The 20303-nt window shown below is 40.8% G+C and overlaps 1 protein-coding gene across 3 annotated transcripts; it reads left to right on the forward strand.

The window, feature by feature from the left end:
- The first annotated feature begins 400 nt into the window (after window positions 1–400).
- LOC124164029 lies at window positions 401–19832 on the forward strand. 3 transcript variants are annotated; one of them, XM_046541184.1, is made up of 4 exons: window positions 401–576; window positions 1843–2051; window positions 14212–14289; window positions 16492–19832. In XM_046541184.1, exons 2-4 carry the CDS (start codon window positions 1892–1894, stop codon window positions 17712–17714), a joined length of 1461 nt encoding a protein of 486 aa, XP_046397140.1. In that variant the 5' UTR covers window positions 401–576; window positions 1843–1891; the 3' UTR covers window positions 17715–19832. The 3 variants fall into 3 exon arrangements, with proteins under 3 accessions (XP_046397140.1, XP_046397139.1, XP_046397142.1); XM_046541183.1 differs by having other exon boundaries at window positions 401–542; XM_046541186.1 differs by having other exon boundaries at window positions 401–542; window positions 1843–2036.
- The last annotated feature ends 471 nt before the right edge of the window (window positions 19833–20303 follow it).

Below are 20303 nucleotides of genomic sequence, written 5' to 3' on the forward strand. Positions count from 1 at the left end.
CTAGATATTTATAGATTTAGTGAATATTTCAACTTTGTCTATTACATTAGCACAATTCATTCGACTTTATCTCTACTAAAATACACGCCGTAGTGATATGTAATGTTTCCAAGTTCAAGGAAGCCAATCTGTGCGAACATTGAAATTCAAAGCTCATCCTCGCCAGTGCAAATGCACTGGTGCAAACACTGAGAATGATTCGATCGCTCATGGCCTTGCATCTTGGCAGTCGTGCGCAAAGCGGCGACGTCAATCCAGCCAATGATGGACTTGGGACTCCACTTAGCCCCCATGGCGCGCCCTTTGACCCCAAGAACAGGGGGTGGCCGAGAGGGTGGCAACGCGTGATGCTGGATGCGAAGACGACAAGATATTAGGATGGCTCTTCGGTCATCTCTCGTCTCATTTGGACCCCACTTGCAGTCGGAGACGGACAACAGCTCGCCAGCATACAATTCAAACCGAGGCACTGGTATCACGGTCACTGGTGGACAAAATATCGAGCAGAACAGAGGTGGCATCACACCAAAACACAATTGGAGGTGATTTATTCATTTAAGCATTCTACCGATTAAGGTACGTGGAGCATTTAGTAAATAAGCCTGGCCTTTCATTCCAACCAACTTGGAGTTCCGTCTTCAATTCACTATAAGGCCCATCCCTTTCCATTATATCTATGTATTCTATTCTCATCGTTCCCCTCTCTCGTTTATCCATCATTCTACCCTCTAACACCGTTTTCAAAATCCCCTCCCCGCTACGTACTCCCTCCTTCCATACCTTCTATCTCCTACGTATCTCATCTAAAAGCTACCTATCATCACCCACCATGTCCAGCACTTCGTCCTTCCTCCTCCTCTCCGTCCACTTCACCTTATCCATTCTTCTCCATACCCATATCCCATAAGCCTCCAGTTTTCTCTCGTCCTCCTTTAAAAGTGTCCACGCTTCCGCACCGTAGAGAGCTGCACTCCAGATCAGACTCTTCACTACCATTTTATTTAAATTTTTGCATACCAAATCTCCATTCTTGGTCGATCAATTAGGGGGGGCGATGCTGGTGACAATTTACATACTTCATGAAGTAAATCTTCCCTCACTGTATTCTACGAGTGAAATTCGTTTCTAAGTGACAGAAATGATATGCCCAAGGTAGTATTCTTCAGTGGGTAATCTACCATAGGATTGGAACTAGCATTCACGTGCAGAGTACGTCATATTTCCGACGCCAAATATAATCCATTTTCTTATTGAATAGCACTTATTTTTAGGGATTCCATGGTGAATAACAATACAATTTAGGGCATGGATACGTGGCTATATGTCGATGCAATGCATCATAAAATTGCTTTCGTAGCTGGAACGCAAAGGAGTGTACTAGTTGTTGAAACGAAAGCATTAGCTATTACACCCTCTTTCCCTCTACCTCCTTAACTATCCCCGAAAAAGATTTCTTTGGTTATGAAGGGAACAGTCTTAACGCTGAAATCGAAGAGAGGATAATTTCTGCATGCTGGAATAAAATAAACTTAACTCTCAAGAATGTTTTCGTAATTGAAGAATATATTTTTGAGACCACAATTTTCGTGCGATCTCCTCTTCAACGAAGAAAAAGTTCTTACCACCTATTTTGGAAGGGCATGATCTTAAATCAAGCGCGTTTCAAGAAACTCTTTTGATCAGCAATGTTGAAGACAAGCCGCGGAGCGACCATGTGGCCATTGAGTTTGGAGCAGCAAAGAGAAAATTAAAACTTACCGGAAATGATATAGATCGTTAACTTTGAAGTGGTTCGAATAGTGCCTTGTTAACACTCGCTTTCTGTTCCAATTCCTCTCCAAGGTTCTGCGGCTGAGTGAATGACCAAGGTTGGCAATCGGCTGAAAGCACCATGGAGACGAGTTTGATAGTAGCAGTGGTGCTTGGATGGGTGATCGGCCAATCGCAGGGAGGGATGCAAAATACCGTTAAGACGTCGTTACATCTCGGACCCGTTGATGAAACCAAAGAAGTGCCGATACTGGTGGACAGCTCTGGTAAAATGAGATTAGGTATGGTACTTGATAAGACATTTATCTTCAATATTGATCGCTGTTCGGAGGAGGTACGATGGTTTAAAGATATTTTTTTCGTATTTACCCGTCATTATTGGACTAAAATTGTATATTACTCGTGTTGTATAAAATAGTTCGTTAGCAAATTACGAAAAAGCGACTCTTTTTATAGTATATGGAAGACAAATCGCTCATAAGATTATCATAATTCATTTGATTTTTCCTACTAAAATATAACTCGAAGTGATATTTAATATTTCCAAATTCCAGGAAGCCATTCTAAATCGCATAAAAAGGATGACACCGAAAAATATTCTCATTTCTGCAGAATATGTAATTACGAGTATGATGCTAGTGTTAGTGACTCAAATTATCCTGTGAGTTTTCGGCCGAAAATTCTGGTCCTTAGGAATCCTTGATGCTCCAGTAATGCATACCGAAAGAACTCTTTAAAGAACACGCTCCCGTCTCTACAGCTATTCTTTCGAACCATGTTTTCTAGAAATTATGTTGGCGAGGAGAGACAGCTTTTAGATGAGATACGGAGGAGACAGAAGGTATGGATAGAGTTAGTGTTTAGCGGTGAGGGGATGTTGAAAATGGTGTTAGAGGGTAGAATGTTAGGGAAACGAGGGAGGGGAAGGAAAAGAATAGGATTTTTGGATAGATTGAAAGAGAGTAGGCCTTACAGTGAATTAAAGAAGGCAGTGCTGGAAGGAAAGGGAGGCTCCCAGATCGCTTCTCGAATACTCCATGGAAACCTACCTTAATCGGTAGAATACTATAATAATAATACTGTTTTAGCTCTCCTTTCATCAGCTCTGAGGTCATATTTACATAAGTATCAGGATATATGATTCGGAATCCTGGACGACTGCATTTACTAGAGAGCCGTGAGAATGAAAGTGAATATTCTGAAACTGAGAATTCTTACTCTAAATAGGGTCAGGGATGAATTAAAAAAAACTTATCAAGAAAAGTTTCAGAGACATCATAAAATACATATCTATCGATCGTAGCGAGACAAACTGAAGGGCGAAAAAGTGTAATAAATTGAGAATAATTGTAACATTCATACCCCAAGTGTAACGAAAAAATGTTCATGATTTTGGCGAGGAAATCAGTTCTGCCTATAATTTTATCATAACGGGATTTGTAAAACTTATAAATATATAAACTGTAAATATCTTTTGATTCTGAAATTATCGTTTCATAACTAAAAAAGCTACGGTTTCTGCACGGGTAGCTTCGTCAGGATAACATGAGGTAAGGTTAGTCTGACGAAGCTAGCAATATTCAAGTACCAATCCTTTGGGGAAATAATAATCGCAGAATCCAAAATAATTTGATTCCCTGAAGAGATAGACATCGCTTTGAATTAAAGTTATGCTTAAAAATTTATAATCATTTAAACTTAAACTTAGAGATGAAAGGGAAAACAAAAAATCCTGTATCTATACCGCCTTTGCAAGAGACAAGGGAAAGTAAAACTAAATTTAACGTGATTATAGAAACCATTTTGATATATACATTATTATTAAAATAAACTAATAATCGCTGTTTTTCTGACCAATGTGAATTCGTATAATAGTGATTCAGTCTAAAAAATTATTTAGGATTTGTCACTTAAATTTATTTTTGGATTAGTACTTCAGATATGTCTTTAATATGAAATAAAATTTTGGACCAGTTCTGACTGATGGATTATTAGGTAAGCATTAATTGACGATGCTTCCAATATTTAAATATCAAAATAATGGGATATGAAAGTTTGACATTTTTACTTATTTTACGAAGGTCTTACGAAAAGTCTTAACTGAAAATAAGGAAAAGGCTGGGCTCTGCGACAATACCGTAGATAAAAACTAGGAATTATATGAATCAAGAAATTTTTTTTAAATTCAAGACTTAATATTTGCACAGAACGCGAGATTTTTTTCCGAAAAAAATTTAAGCGTCTCAAGGTATTGGTCTAGTCTCAAATCGACATTTCACCAATTCTGAGACCCAAAGGGACAAAAGTTCATTGATCAGATGGTCTGAACATCTTTTCCATGTCAGTTCGAGGTGCAACCATGTCGCATGAATTTAAATGCTATGGCGCATTACCATATCAAAATTCAATTACAGCTTCTTTATAGAATTTTTCCTTTATATGGTTTCATTCATTTTTGGGCAAATTTATGTACGATTAGTATGCTTTTTCCTTTATAATTTGTAGTGCTCACAATTTCTTAATGTCCTGCTGTCCCCATAGTTAATGGGCACCATGGCAACCTCGGAATATTTTTACTGAATATAACTAAAACTTCAGGAGCCATACATACCTACATTACTCATTCTAATATCTTAGTGAGAGATTATCCGCCATAATGTGATGACTGTCCGCAGGTCCATTCCATGCCATCTGGTCTCATCTCACGAAAGTGCCTCGATCCGCCATCACGGATTCCAATGACATTTTCAGCTAGCAATGACACACATGGTTCACTTAATCATCGGTAAAATTTTACGTTTGGCTGATGCGATACTCTATACTTGCTGAGATATGGTCATTTTTTTTTACCTTAAGTCGCGGCCATATTCCTACGGTTTACGTCCGCTTTTCTGAAACTTAATGACATTGCATCTCCTAAAATATAAATAGGAATGAAATACCACTCTGGTGTACAGCGTTTACTGTTCTGTTCACCAAAATGAAAAGACCTCATCAATGCGCTCGAGCTGTTTAGATACATTCTGACCACATAAACGAATATGTCTACGAAATCAAACCCCTTAAAGAAAGACAAAGTATTGATGCGTGTGCCACCTGCGGAAACAAGTTTGATCTAAGGTTTCCGCGACGTTCCTCCATTTCAGTCTCGGCTTCCGGGCGTTCCTCCGCGTTGTGTTGTCCATAGGTGACGGCAGTTTCTCCAACCACCCTGCTTGCAAGTGTTCTTCTGACCTAAAGACCCCAGCAGGATGGCTGGAGAAACTGTCGTAATCTATGGACAACTCCACGCGGAGGAACGCCCAAAAGCCAAGACTTATACTGCGGAAATAAACATGATGCTTGCGGAAATAAACATGATAAATGACACGAAAATAATGTTATGCGCGCTTTACTTTTCCGATGATAAAAATTAATATTACGAGGGTGGTTTGAAAAGTTCTCGGAATCACCAAGAGTTGTCAGCGCTAGAGCAACGAACTTTTCACGTGATATTCATTGGACTGTTCGCTGTAAGCACATTCCACGTCAATGCTCGTGGAAAAGAACTGTGGCGGTGACGAGGCTTTTTTGTTGTTCCCGCATAGTGTTTGGCGAAGATGGAAAAAATCGAGATTCATGCAGTGATTAAGTACTTCGTAAAAATAGGTATGAGGGCAAAGGAAATTCATGCTGATTTCCAGAATACACAAAGGGACTCCGATCCTTCATTGTCAACTGTTGCCAAGAGGACAAAAAAATTTAAATTTGGTCGGGAGAGCTTAGATGATGGTCCGCGCAAAGGTCGGCCAAGAAATGTCACTACTCTAGAAATCATTGCAAAAGTGCACAAAATGGTAATGTAGGATCGCCGATTGAAAGTGGGTGGAATTGCTTTTTCTTGCAAAATGTATGAGGATATATTATATTTTGACTGAAAAATTAGAAATGAAAAAATTATCTGCAAGATAAATGCCGCGACTCTTGACGCTGGATCAAAAACGCATGAGAATGGACATATCGGAACAGTGTCTGACCCGTTTTAGGGAAAGCAAACAAGTTTTTTTGCACCGGTTTGTGACCAAAGATGAAACATGGTTCCATTGCTATTCCCCAGAGACAAAAACACAGGCAAAGCAGTGAAAGCATGATGATTATCCACCATCTAATAAATCAAAGACAGTCCTTTCGACTGGAAAGGTCATGGCATCAGTGTTCTGGGATGTGAAGGGGATTCTGTTTATAGATTGTCTTCCCACTAGGCAAAAAATTACCAGAGAATGCTATGCTAACCTCTTGGACTAACTGCAACAAAATATACGCGAAAAAAGGCCAGGTTTAGTAAGGACGAAAGTCATCTTTCATCAATACAATGCGCGCATGCACACATGTGCTGTCGCCATGACAAAATAACACGAACTAAGGTATTAATCGTTGCCACTTCCGCTTTATTCACTTGTGCCTCCGTCAGACTTCCATCTCTTCCCAAAATTGATATTTTTTCATGGTGGACCTGGTAGATAAAATGGTTTACCTTAAATGAAGAATTAATAGCCGGAGTTGACAACTATTTTGCAGGCCTAGAGAAATCTCATTTTCTAGATGGGATCAAGGCACTAGAAAATCGTTGGAACAAATGTAGTAATCTACAAGGAGACTATATTGAAAAATAAGTTTAAATGATGTAAGAACATTTTTTCTATTCTATTCCGAGGACATTTCAAACCACCCTCGTAAAGCAAAATTTTGTGAAAACATGGCTACGCATCACTTCACTAATCGAGTGTAAAATTTCGAATTGAGTGTAAAAAAAAGCATTCTCAGACCACCATAACAAAAAGAGACCCTCTGAAATTTGCTTCTAGATATTATCAACGAACAGTATCGCATTTAATCTATTTTTAAAGTTCATAGTGATTCGGCGGGGGAGTTCCGGAAACACAATCAGACATTGATTGTTTTGTGGCCATTGCAATGCAGCGGTGGCCAACGATCGTCAACCCCCTTTATCACACATTGATTCGCTAAAACGAGTCGCGGCTTATCGAGGCCCATCTTCGGAAAATCGCAGGGTTTCTCCTCCTCATAGGCGACGGCGACGTGGGCATGAAACAGCGCGAGCGTGTGTCACGGCAGAGCAGAGCAATTTTAAATTAACGGTAAGAGTACCGTTTCGTTCTTTGCGTCGGTCGTCGCAGGGCACCCAATTGAAGCAATGCTCAATGATGCACACTGGAGAACATTTGCGCACTTTGGGGGAATTTTGGGAAAAATGCTAAATTTCAAATCTAACGTCCATTGGGTATATGTATTATTGGGTATATCTATTGTTTTAACAAATCAAATACAAGATATTGACACTGAAAGGATATAACTGAGAGGTGAATCGATTTTGTGTGTTTATATTAGCTCCTTTTCGCAAATGAAATGTGCAGTTTCTGTGCAAACCGCTCACTGCAATGCATTACGGAAATAATCCACGCAGGAAAATACACTATTCTAGAAATGAAATTATACAATATATTTGCGGTGTTTCTTGGCGGGCATGGAAACACTAAAATGTAAGCCAGTTGGAAAAGTTCAAAATATAGTCCGGCTACATGCATTGCAATCAGGTTTTACTGTTACAATTGCGAAATTTTCACCGGCTTGAGAAAAATACTTAATTGACTGGACAACTGCACAATATCATAAACTCCTCAATGCAAAAACAGCAAAGAAACCAATTTCAAATGTGGTAGCTATAGCTACATGCATTGAAAGCAGTCTTAAATCCAACTTTTCTCCGCCGTGATTAACATATTTTTGCCAAATTTTCTACAGAAAACATAGTGAAATATTTATATATGGTGGCTTTTGCCTTATATTCCAAATGTTCACCGGTCAAAGTCTCAAGGCCGAAATCCGAAATTGAACATTCGTCATCTCGTCAATGGAAAATCGAAAATGGTTTATTCCTCGGAATTCTTACGACTTATGAATATTCCAAGATCAAAATCAAAAGGCAAAAAATCTAGTATTTTGATATTCAAGAAATTCGTCCTACGATTATTGCAAATCGGTCAAAAAAATCCAAAGATATACCCATAAGAAAAGCATTGGAAATTTTTAAAAAATTATAAAAAATACTTATAATCAAAATGTGGCCATGACAACCACACCAAAAAAAATTTTAAAAATCTTGTTGTTGTCAGAGGGATTACATGTTCCGGAAACATTTAAAAATACAAAATAAATGGAAAAAAGTTTTAGTCACATAAGGCTCCTATGTTAATTCAAGTCGAAATATCTCGAAAACTAATCGACTTTTTCGAGTTTTCAGATTTTTCTTTCCACTTAATTTTTTTTACTTTTACGTCCAATAAGCCATATAAGACTTTATTTAATTTTTTTTAACATTTTTTGACATTTAAGACTAAGCCATATAAGCCTAGCAATAAAGCAGTAAGCCAAATGAGCCTTGAAAAACACGTTTTGCGCTTACTCAGAGTAATCAACTACTGAAGTTCCAAAATTAAAACCAAATGTGACGACTGAGAATTCACGTCATTTGACCATCATGAGCTCCTCGATATCATTCATTATATAACCCTACAAATAAAACTACGATGTGTATAATCATATTTCTGGTAATGATGTATTGATAACTATTATTACTGGCAAGATAATGGCAATTTCTACATCAAAGATTAAGAAAATAACTGCAGTCAGAAAAAAACTTAAGAGAGAATGGAATACGTGCTACGTAAAATGGATCAAATCCACATTCAAAAGGAGTTCTTTTTTCTCGATCTACGATTGATTTTTTTATAGAATTGATGCAATTTAGATGACTTATGCTCTTAATTCTATTAACTTAACACTTATAATTACTATGGAATTCAATATTTATTCTGATTTAATAAGTTTTCTGATTGGAAGTCAAATATACTAAATAAATATCCACCCCATCAGTAAATTGAAATATAAGGGAGTAATCATACCCAACCCGAATGATATTTTCTGTTTGCTTACGCATTTCCGTAAACCGTATTTCTCTAGGTGATGGCTAAACACAGAGGGATTTGTTCGGCGGGCCGGATGACATTATGCGTCGTGCTGGGTGTGACCCACGGCCCACAGCTTGGAGACCCCTGACCTTAACCAATGTATTACTTACCATCCAGGATTTCCATGCATAGCGTCTTAATTCTTGAGCGATGGATTTTCCAAAATCACTTCGTATATAAAAAAAGGTCACTCTCCGTAGTTCAGATTTTCTCTTAATCCGTTGCCAGGAAGTGTTCTCTAGCCTCCAGCGATGACGGGATTGGTGGTAGTTAGCCAAAATTGCATCTGATAAATGTAGGATCTGCGTCGACATCGAGATTCAACTCCGCAGCTTTGGATTCGAGAATGCAGTTTGGTTCTTTTTCATCCAGATATTCTGTCGCTCATAGAAAACCTACTCATGCACCATGATGACTTAATTTTCTTATATGCAGAGTTGAAACGCACAAATAAAAGACGAGCGAAATTGGTTGCAAAGGTGAACTTTTAATTTCGAACTGAAATATTGGAGGCGCAAATTATTCCTGTCCCGTACCTCATGTGTTTCAATAATTTTATCAGCAGAGTACAACGCAGTATATAGCGTTCAATTGTATCAGGATCAACTATGTGGAAGTTGGTATTCACAAATAAAAAGAAGACTTCGTTGACTTCCACTGATTTATTTTCTAGGTACGACATGTTTCGATCCATGGAGGTCAATATCAGGTACTTGAAAGTGACCTCTATGGATTGAAACATGTCATAAGGAGAAAATAAATCAGCGGAATTCAACGAAGTCTTCTTTTCAATTGCCAGTATATAGCAATTCTCCCCATAATATATATACAGGCTGTTAAGACAAAGCAACTTGGGGCAGAATCTCTTTAAACTCAGAAAAATCGTATGGTGCCTTAAAAAACAAGTTTTTGGCATTGTAAGCATCGTATATACGCACCACGTAAAATTACCAAAGTTTTGTTTCTGCTCTTTATAAAATAATACTTTGTGTGATATTTCTTTATGAATGTTTAATGCCATTATTTCAACGATTATAGATTAGAAAAGAAACTGAAATAACAGACTGGCTCCTCACTAATGAGAAATTTAGTGACGTTGTAAAACATTTTCGTTTTTAGGCTCTGAAATGAGTGATGTCATCAGAAAAGGCATAAACTGGTAAATTAAGCATTTTTGGCTGTAACGAATTACCTTAATTTTGTCATATATAATCCTCAATTAACTTATCATTTCATAAAATTGGTTTCTTGAGTAAATGAAAAAATAGGCGTGTTAGGCAATATCCTCGGCTTAGTGATGACTTAGGAGAGAAAAGAATGGATTAGGAGTGACCAAATGACACGATATAAAATCATTCTATAAAGATAAGCTAAAATGAAGGCTATATATATAAGGAAACTTTACATCCGTGAGATATATTTATCAAATATTTGTCATTACTGGCAAGTGAATATATACAGATGCAAATTTTGACTATAAAATAATCACGTTGAACTCATCTGTGCATCAGCTCTCTAAAATATCCCAGCTGCGGATTAACGAATTCAAAAATTGATTAAAAAATTATCGTTCCCGAAGGTATACAAAATGTATTGAAACCTGTTTTAGGATAAAATATTTATGGGCAATTGCCACTACCAATAATTTTTGCGTTAATATTATTTGCATTATTTTATAATTTCGCTGTGTTAAACCTGAAAGCGTTCAACGGCTGCAGGTATTTTAGGAAACTGATTAAAAGGTGGCACCATGCATGATTCAAGCTTCTACAGGAGGGACTGGAGATCCCCCCTCTGCGTATGGAACTCAGTCAGAATAATTTCCCTCTATACACTTACTGCAGTGTAATCCCGTGGTGTACTACACACTTAGATGAATGTGAGCTGATGCACGGCCGTCTTTAAACAGGCCGGAGGGATGATATTTGGCAACAACGCGGAGGAGGCCTGTTTATTATTTGTTTATCATTCTACAACAGTGGACTCGTGGTGAATAAGATACTCGACATGACTCGTTTGAAGTTAATTTTCTTCCTCTAAACCCTATTTTTGCAGGAGATGACGTTAGAAGATTCATTTTTTAACCTATCATATTAGCTGTAATCGAAGGTAAGTTATTTATTGGAAGATGATGAGCTCATACTCAATCAGTTCGACCCCCTGGAAATTATGAGCAAACCAATATTAATCACTGCCGAGGAATATTCGGGTCTCAATTACGTTTGTGGGTATTCTGTCAGGATGGTATTGCAGCACTTAACCATTGATATATGTGCATGTTCATGTATTTCAAATGAGGGTAGTGAAGATGCCTATTTCAAAGACTTTACACGGCACACGGAATTGCGCAATCTGACGTACGTGCGAAGGCGCAATCAAAATTGCGTCGTGTAAAGCGGTAAATTGCTAGAACACATGCGAGAATGCGTGGACGCGAGACGGCAAAATAGCCCATGTTCTATTTTCGCTAGAACAGGGGCTATTTTGCCGTCTCTACTTACTACTTCCTCGGCACCACAGCCCGGTATGGGCTTTGGCCTCCGTCAAGACGCCTGTCCATTCTCTCCTGTTCTGCACTTTCTCCCACAATCTGACAATCCTCATAGCCTTTATGTCTTCTTCCACATCCTGCATCCATCTTTTCCTCGGTCTTCCTCTTTTTCTCTTTCCATCCATATTTCCATGTAGAATCTTCTTAGGCATCCTTTCTTCACTCATTCTTTTTACATGACCTAGCCAAGCTAGCCGTTGGGTCTTCACAAATCTCACTATGTCTTCGCCTCGGATAATATTTTCTATTTCCTTGTTTGTTCTTATCCTCCAAGTTACCCCATCTGTCCCGGGACCATATATCTTTCGCAAAATCTTCCGTTCAAATATCCGCAGAGCTTGCTCGTTTCCAGCGGAAATGCTCCACGTTTCTGCTCCATATGTCACGACCGGTCTGATAAGTGTCTTATAGATCTTGAATTTCATCTCCTTAGATAGAAGAGTTGACTTCAGGAGCTTAATATTAGCAAAGTAAGCCCTATTTCCAGCCATTATCCTCTTGTTGATCTCTTCAGTCATTGAGTACTTACAGTTTAAATTAGTACCGATGTAGCTGAAATATTTTACATTTTCAAAGTTGTACTGCCCAAATGTAACGTTTTGAGTCCATCTTCTATCTTCCGTGGTCGACATTTTCATGTATTTCGTTTTTCTCTCATTGATTCTGAGCCCTATATTCTTACTCTTCTGTTCTAAGATTTTGAATATTTCTTTCAGAGAATCCATATTCCGTGCCATTAGAACTATGTCGTCGGCATAGGCACATGCCTGAGTAGATTTATGCACAATTGTCCCCTCTAACCCCAGTACTTTCATGGCTTCATGTAGACACAGATTAAATAGTACTGCTGATAGAGAATCTCCTGGTCTTACTCCAGTTGTTATCTTAAAGGCTTCACTAGTCTTGCCCCCGATATAGGGCGATATAGCTTGAGATCCTTCCATAGTCATATTTACCAACTTAATTAGTTTTTTTGGTATTCCAAATCCCTCCAATGCCTTCAACATTTTTCTTCTATTGACACTATCAAAAGCTTGCTGGAAATCAATGAAAAGCATATGTAGGTCAATGTTGTACTCATAACATTTCTCCATGCATGCATGTCTCATTACAAAGATTTGGTCGGTTGTTCCTCTTCCCTGCCTGAAGCCACATTGGTATTCACCAAGGATTACTTCAGCATACGTGTTAAGTCTCCTCTGCAGTATACAAGAAAGTATCTTATAAGTGACATTTAGTAATGTGATTCCCCTATAGTTGCTGCATTGCTGCATTTATCTCCCTTCTTGAATATAGGGCAAATTAAACCAATCTTCCATTTCTCAGGCATCTCTTGTTTCTCCCATATTTCACATATCAGTCTATGTAGGTTCTTTGTTAAATTTTTTTCTCCATACTTGATTAACTACGGTACAATTTGATCTTCCCCTGGAGCTCTCCCATTCCGCTGCCGTTTTAACGACTCCTCCACCTCCTCAATTGATGGCCAACTAATACTGGTGTCCACCCTCATGTCCAACATTTCTCCATCCTCCTCATCTTCCTCATCTATCTCATTGACATTCAGCAATTCCTTAAAGTACTCGGCCCATCCTCCCATTACTTCTTCCTCTGTTCCAAGCAACCTCCCATTCTTATCCTTACATGCGTTTGTTCTTGGTTGAAATTTATTTGTCATCCATTTGATTGCCTGGTATAACTTTCTACTTTCATTTTGTGTGTTCAATTCCTCAATCTTTTCCACATACCCTTTTAAGTACTGTTTTTTCTTTTTTCGTAGTATTTTATTTGCTTGTCTTCTACTTTCTTTATATCTTTCGACATTTTGTCTTGTCTCTATCTGGATGGTGTTCCTTCGATCTATATTCTTCCTTTCTATAGCTTTTCTGCACTCATTATCAAACGATTCTTCATTCCTTGTTCTCTTTCTTTCTCCTATGGTCTCCTTTGCAGTCTCTTCCATAGCCTTCTTTATATTAAGCCATTTTCTCTCTTCCAAGTCATTTACACTCAGGTTCTCTGCTCCTTCTTCTAGTTTCTTACCCAGGATTTCCTGGTATTGGGCTACAATTTTGCCGTCTCGCATCTGTTCTAGCAATTCACCGCTTTACACGACGCAATTTTGATTGCGCCTTCGCACGTACGTCAGATTGCGCAATTCCGTGTACCGTGTAAAACGGACTTATTTCTCCTTGTATGTCTGTAATAAGTGTTGGTCTTCATGCATTGGCCATTATGACTCTAGCAGAACCCAAGTATCAGGCTACATTTCTTAAAATTATCCTCCTTGACGATAATTTAAGAGGAATTTATGACGACAGCTGTTTTCAGTGCAATGTACCGAACAGTTATTTTTTTGCAAGATTTATTAAAACTCTGACCAATGTATTTCTAAATAATTATACTAAAGTGAGGAATAACAGATTGGATGTCGCTAGACACTCTTCCAATAAGAGAAAATACTCTACAATTATGTGACTGCTTTCAATTCGGTGACTATATATTTCAATAAAATCATGTTTTATACATGACTAATTTGTATCATTCCTGTCTGCTCCTGTTTCACAATCAGCAATGGATGCATGATTATCCCGTGGTAAGTAAAACAGCAGTTTTTTAGTGGATTTCCTTGCCTCAAAGCGATTTCTTTTGCCGATATTCTACGCCGAAACAATACACTTGGTCGCAGGTGAGAGCAATCCCGCAGGCCTCCTAGATGACGGGCGCGCGACGTTGCCACATCGGTCACTCCGGCCTGTTTAAAGACGGCCGTGGCTGATGCCTCAGATTCCAACCCACTCTGCGTTTCCTCAAGCATGCTGAGTTACGCTTCGACTGATATTTTGTTTCTCCTTCAAACAGGAGCTGCGGGCGAAATTTCTGATGAGACAGTCGAGTGGGAAATTATGAACGCTGAAATGCATGAAGATTGCTATGAGCGTAAGTATTGCCTATGTTGCTATTCACTTATATAATCATCATCGCTCTTCCATCCGAGGACTGGTTTGCCCTCCTACTAATTCAGCTACCCTTGTCACGCTCAAGTATTTCCTCTTTTCCCATTCCTTCATTACGCCCAACATGTATCACCTCCGTGGACTTCCTCCGCTATAAGGCAGTTTCCTTCGTCAAAGAAAACGAAAGGCATTGATTGCGATTCGTTACCCACCATTAGTGTATTCATTATATTCAAATTATTTGGCTTTAGAAATTCCAGTTTAGACGAATGTTAATGGTCAATTTTAACCTCATTAAATAAAGGCTAGATTTGCGCCCATTCGATGCCACTCCACGTGACGTCACAGGGACCCAGATGCTATACAAGTAGTCAGGAGTATTACACCGTCTGAGATTACCAATGCATACATGAGGCACAGACTTCAGGGAAACATCTCTCAATAATCACCTAGTAAAATGCCTATGGTCGGAAATTATCCTTCGTTTGATAAGGTATTCATAATCCTTATTTAAGCCAAGCGCTACCCCCTAGCAGGGTATTCTGCTACCTGCTAGCAGCCTGCATCGTAGCGGAGCTCATAGCCTCGCACCAAGGTGGCCTCACAAGGCGGCAGCCGGAACCAAAATGACGTCACACGGGTTTTTCCCAGCATTCATATTCAGCCGTCGCATTTACACGCGCTTTAAAATTGTCACTTTTCATTTAATCGCGAAAAATAGATATCGTCATTTGAAAATTTGAAAGCGTGAAATATATACTCCAGGAGTAATAATCTTTCGGTTTAGGCATAGAGTACGTATATATACTTACTCTATGGTTTAGGCAATGAAAAATAATAGAAAACCACCCCAATGTGGAGCTGCGGGCTACCTTTCTCATTCTTCCCTTATACGATAATTTTAATTTTTTCCATTGTTACTCATGATATGATCAATTGGTTGTTTCGTCTTCTACACAAGATTCTCGATATATCAATCTTCTCTCGTACCCAACTTGAACTTCCGCATTACCAATCACACGATCTATGCATTCAATCTCCATCATTCTTCCATAACACCACATTTCGATGGAATCCCACCTCGATTTCTCCGCAGCTGTCATCGTCCTTGCCTCGCTCACATACGGAAACGTCTAAGTCCTGATGAATTAGTTCCCAACCCTTAACGTTTATATTTTCAGGAGTAAGAAGACGATGGTTTTTTTTAAGGAATGCTCTATCCGCTTTGGCGATTCTACTGACCAATTCCTTCTTCCTCCACTAGTCACGCGTCTAGCACCAATCCCAAGCAGCACGAATCCTCAAGTCTTTTGTTCCCTTGTCTAAGGTCGATCTTGGCCATTAACTTATATTCCCTTTTCTTCCACTTTTAACGATTTATCCATTCCAAGTGAATATTACGAGTAAAAACTACATTAACCCTTCACCAATTCGCCTCACCGAGAAATTTTCCAAAGGGCACGGCATTTTTATATTAATAAGGCCTTCTCTTATTAAAAAAATTCATTCGATTGCGCCGGGATCAAAAGTTTTAAAGCTATTTCAAATTGCTTGGTTACGATGGTGATGTTGACTGTTGTACACAGGTAATATGAGCACGAATTTCCGCGTTAACTTACAGAGTGGTGTGGAGTGATTGGTTGAGATCTTCTCGAAACTAATACATATGTTTCCCTTCCATCGTCTGTAGTTATTCTTTTAATGAATATCGATCTCGGGTCCGAATTAACGACCACACTCTTGGATTGTTGCAGGAATAGAAGGATCAACAAACTTTGCTATTTCCACATGCCAATTTAATGAGACCGACCATGTTTTCGCTACAGAGTATCATTGTCATGGTCAGCAGTGACGCCTAACCTAACTCCAACCCCAACCCCTACCTCCCCCTAACCAACGGCTCCCGGAAATTTCCATACCCGACCTTCTGCTATATTTACTGTCAATTTACCTGCATTTTTCACCTTGATAATGCTACTCTTTCTTATAGATACACCTTGATAATGTTACTCTGTAACGAAACCATGGTCGGTCTCAATAAGTTGCCATGCGGAAATAGCAAAGTTGTTGATCCTTATCTTCCTGCGATTATGGATTTCCACCAAGTTATGCCCGCTACAGTTAATTATATTCTTGGATTGTTGATTTCTTTAAAGATTGAGCCAAGGTTGTCTTCTTCCTGCAGATGTGGAGAAGCCAAATCGGCTGCACTGGCGAGCGGAATGGGAGCGAGACCAGATGAGGGAGTCGAGGGATTCGGTGGACCTCATCGTGGTCAGGGACGGAGGCCTCGGCTGCTCCCGGATGCGGCGTTGCCGCGCCCTCGTCCGCTCCCTCAGGGGCCGCAGGAAGAACTGCGAGCTTAGGGACAACTTCTACGTGGGGGGGGACGGGAACGTGTTCGAGGGTCGCGGGTGGCGGGCCCCTCCCTACTGGCACCTGCGGGGCCTCACCGCCGTCACCGTGCACTTCCTGGGCGGCCCGCCTTCGGCCCGCGCTCTCGAGGCCTACCAGTGGCTCGTGGACGACGGCCTCCTCAGCGGACGGCTCTCTGCCGGCCACGCCGTCATCGCGATGGCCACCCTGCTCAACGACACGAGTCACTCCAGTCGCGGTCTGCAAGACGCGGTGTCCGCGTGGCCGAGGGCCACTGACGTGGCTCGCCTGTCCCGCTCATGGGAATACGTGCTGCCTCGACACCTGAGGCTAGTGCGGAGAGCCGCGTGGGACGGCGAAGGGCGGGCTTCGAACCGGACCCGCTCGCGCCCGCAGCCGAGGGGAGTGACCTACGTGATGATCAGCGAGGGCGGGGAGCGGTGCAGGGGGCGTGTCCAGTGCACGGCCTTCATGACTCGCGAACGCCAAGAGTGGAGCGCGGACCTGCGCGGCGACCTGCCGCACAACTTCTACGTCACGGACGGTGGGGACGTGTTCGAGGGTCGCGGGTGGGAGTTTCGGTCGCCGTGGAAATTGAAACGCATCGAGAACAGCTACGTCAGCGTGCAGCTGTGCGGCAACTTCACGACCGACGCCCCATCCGAAGAGGCCGTCAATGCTCTGAAGCTGTTGGTGGCGAGCGGCGTGGAAGTCGGCGAGGTGTCCCCTCGATATAAATTGGTTTCCATTGGCCAACTGCTCTATGAATCGAAAGGATCTCTTGGAGAGGGCTTGCAGGAGTACATGGAGGGTTGGTCCGCTTGGTCGGAGGAATGGACGGTTGGCCGGTACCGATCATCCAGCACTCCCCTTGCTATCATCGAACGCCGCGATTGGGACTATCGATCTTCATCTTGCTCGCAATTCAAATCGCAATGGTCGTGGTGGACGACGGAGGGGAAAGGTGCTACACTCGTGAAGAATGCGTACCCCTCATCAAAGAGAAACAATATAGCGGCAGTGACACCGTGATTTACAACTATTACATCGGAGGAGACGGTTACATTTACGAGGGGAGTGGGACATGTCCGTCTATAGTATCTAGTTTTTTCTCTGTTTCTGATGTGCTGGCCATAAAATTTATAGGTTCCTTCTCCGAGGATCGCCCTTCTGCGCTGGCCCTCGGGGCATTGACCGGTCTCCTGGGTTACGCTGTGAGATCGGAGTTTTTATCGGGGCAATACAAACTGACGTCTTTCCGGGAGACATACAGGACCGGAGCGCCCTCCCCTGCGCGTGGGCTGGACGGCTACTTGAGCACGTTGCCATCGTGGACGAGTTACTCAAACCTAAAGGAAGATTTATTTTCGAATGGTCGAATTCCATTCCGAGCATCGAGACTGGATTACCAGTCGTCGGTAGCGAGCAATTTCACAAGTGCCGTCAATTACGTGGTTATTGGGGAGTCAACTGTAACTTATTGCCTGAATGAACTACAATATTACTGCTTGAGCGGCAATGCCAACTTTTACATCAGTGAATATGGGAGATCGTTTGAATACCGCGGCTGGCAGTACCCCTCACTCTGGGAAAGAAAAGCCCTGAAGACAGAATACTACTCGGTCGTATTCAGTGGGAATTTCACCGAGTCGCTTCCCTCTCGTCCGGCAATGATGCATTTCCATCACCTCGTGAGACTCGGAGTGGAGGCGGGTAAACTGGCGGCAGACTACAAGATACTGACGTTTCGACAGATAGCCGAGGGTTCACTTGCGAGCTACCCTGGTGATAAGTTTTGGAATGAGATTAGAACTTGGGGCAGATGGACGGAAGTCGATCCTCTCCCGCTGTAGAGGACCGCTCTCGATACGATTTTAAAAATGGAAACCAATCATAGTTTGCATGCTTGAACATATGTTTTCATTGGTCGCAAGGCTTAAGAGGACTCATTCCGTCAGTTGGGCTGGTCTTTTTAGGTAAAGGATCACAATCTTACTACCTGCGATGTCATTGATAGATTTCTCTGGGGTTTCCATTCGGTTATGAGAATCTGTCTGGTCAAGTATTTCGATAACCATCATGTACCTCTTCCCCAGGAAATGATGCTGGTGCCATCAGTGTCACCCGTATTTATTACAATCTCTTATGTGTAGAGTTTTCCCATTGGTTGATACAAATTTAGGCTCTCCAATAATCTGTTAGTCCCAGCACTGAGGAGTTAACCGTCGTTAAGTTGGACAAGCTGAATTTTCAGCGAACTCATTCGCTACTAGCAGGGATAGCAACATAGAACAAAAACAAAGGATATACAACCTCAATTTCTGACAATTTTTTACTGTTTCTAACCGGTGTGATAGGCAGTGCAAAGTAAGGCTGGTAAATGTTAAATAATCTATGTTCACAATAAAAAATTGATTTTCTCTGATAAGACTCAATACTAGACATGTAAATACATATAAAAATTTACATATTTCGCATTAATTACTTGGTAGAAAAACATTTGTATAGCTCCGTGAGTGCAGCGATGAGGCGGGGATAGGAAGAATGAATCCTGAGTGTGACGTGTGATTACCTGGATCAATGCCGAACAATTTTACCGAACACATTTCATCATTTACTACCATCAATTGACTTAATGAGAAAAAATACCTCTTTAATACCTTATACCTGGAATCTATCTGCGGACCTGCGTCTCCTAGACCACCGGTTTCTTCGTTCCCGTGGTAGTTGCTCGAGGTTCATGGTATTAGGTCGCGTTGGTAAGCGCACATAGTACAGTAAACTTCATAGCGTAGAACAACGATTTAACATAGCAAGTCAACAATTACTCCAAACGGAAGAGGCATCCAGATATCGTAGAGGAATTAAAAAAAGTGAGCATGGACTATTCTAATAGTACCTATGGTACGAAAGTCGTTAACGCAGCGAAGACTGCTAGATGTCTCCTGCGTTGGAGGTGGTTTGTAAATTATCACGTGAGATAGTTGTGCTACGTCATCAATTGCTCTCTGAATGAGGTTATCTTGATTTTTTGCGCTTTCGGAAACACCTTTTGATCGTTTCAGACCTAGAGTAGTCAGAAGACATAATAGTCAAGTAACACTTTTATCAATTTTTGGTGCCTCAAAATTTCTAATATATACATTCGTAGGCAAAGCAAAATATTTTTCTATTCTTTATTCTATATTTGCTGAAATTGGTTAAACACACAGAGTAATATTTCAATTGTAAAAAAGTTAAGGAAAGTGCGTTCCGGCACTGCTAATGTTACCATGACATCACTGACCATGAAGGATTTCAAACTAGGGATTATGGGCTTCCAAGAAACTGCTATCAGTCATGCTATCGCCAAAGAAACGATTAGCAGCATTTTTGTAAGAATACTTAATCTCTGCAGCGTAGACGAGCGTCGGTAAAATTCACGGTAATTGTCAAATGAAACAAGGAATCTGGATAGCGTAGTGGTCTGCGTGGTAATAGCTAGAGCCAAAACTCCGTGGTTCCGTTTCCTGTCTGAGGGAATTCTAGTAATAAGCTGAAGGAAGAGTTCGCGGGTTTCCAGCCGGGTCCAAGGGTTTTTCAGCACCAACGTTTCGAGGGCGATGTCTGCCATCGTCTTGA

This window comes from Ischnura elegans, chromosome 8 (assembly GCF_921293095.1).
Source record: "Ischnura elegans chromosome 8, ioIscEleg1.1, whole genome shotgun sequence".
NCBI classification, from domain to species: Eukaryota; Metazoa; Arthropoda; class Insecta; order Odonata; family Coenagrionidae; genus Ischnura; species Ischnura elegans.

Coding starts and splice junctions, on each gene's coding strand:
- LOC124164029 (XM_046541184.1), top strand. CDS start 1,892: ATGGAGACGAGTTTGATAGTAGCAGTGGTGCTTGGATGGGTGATCGGC. Junction 2,052..14,211: donor CTCTGGTAAAATGAGATTAG/GTATGGTACTTG, acceptor TCCTTCAAACAG/GAGCTGCGGGCGAAATTTCT. Junction 14,290..16,491: donor GCATGAAGATTGCTATGAGC/GTAAGTATTGCC, acceptor TTCTTCCTGCAG/ATGTGGAGAAGCCAAATCGG.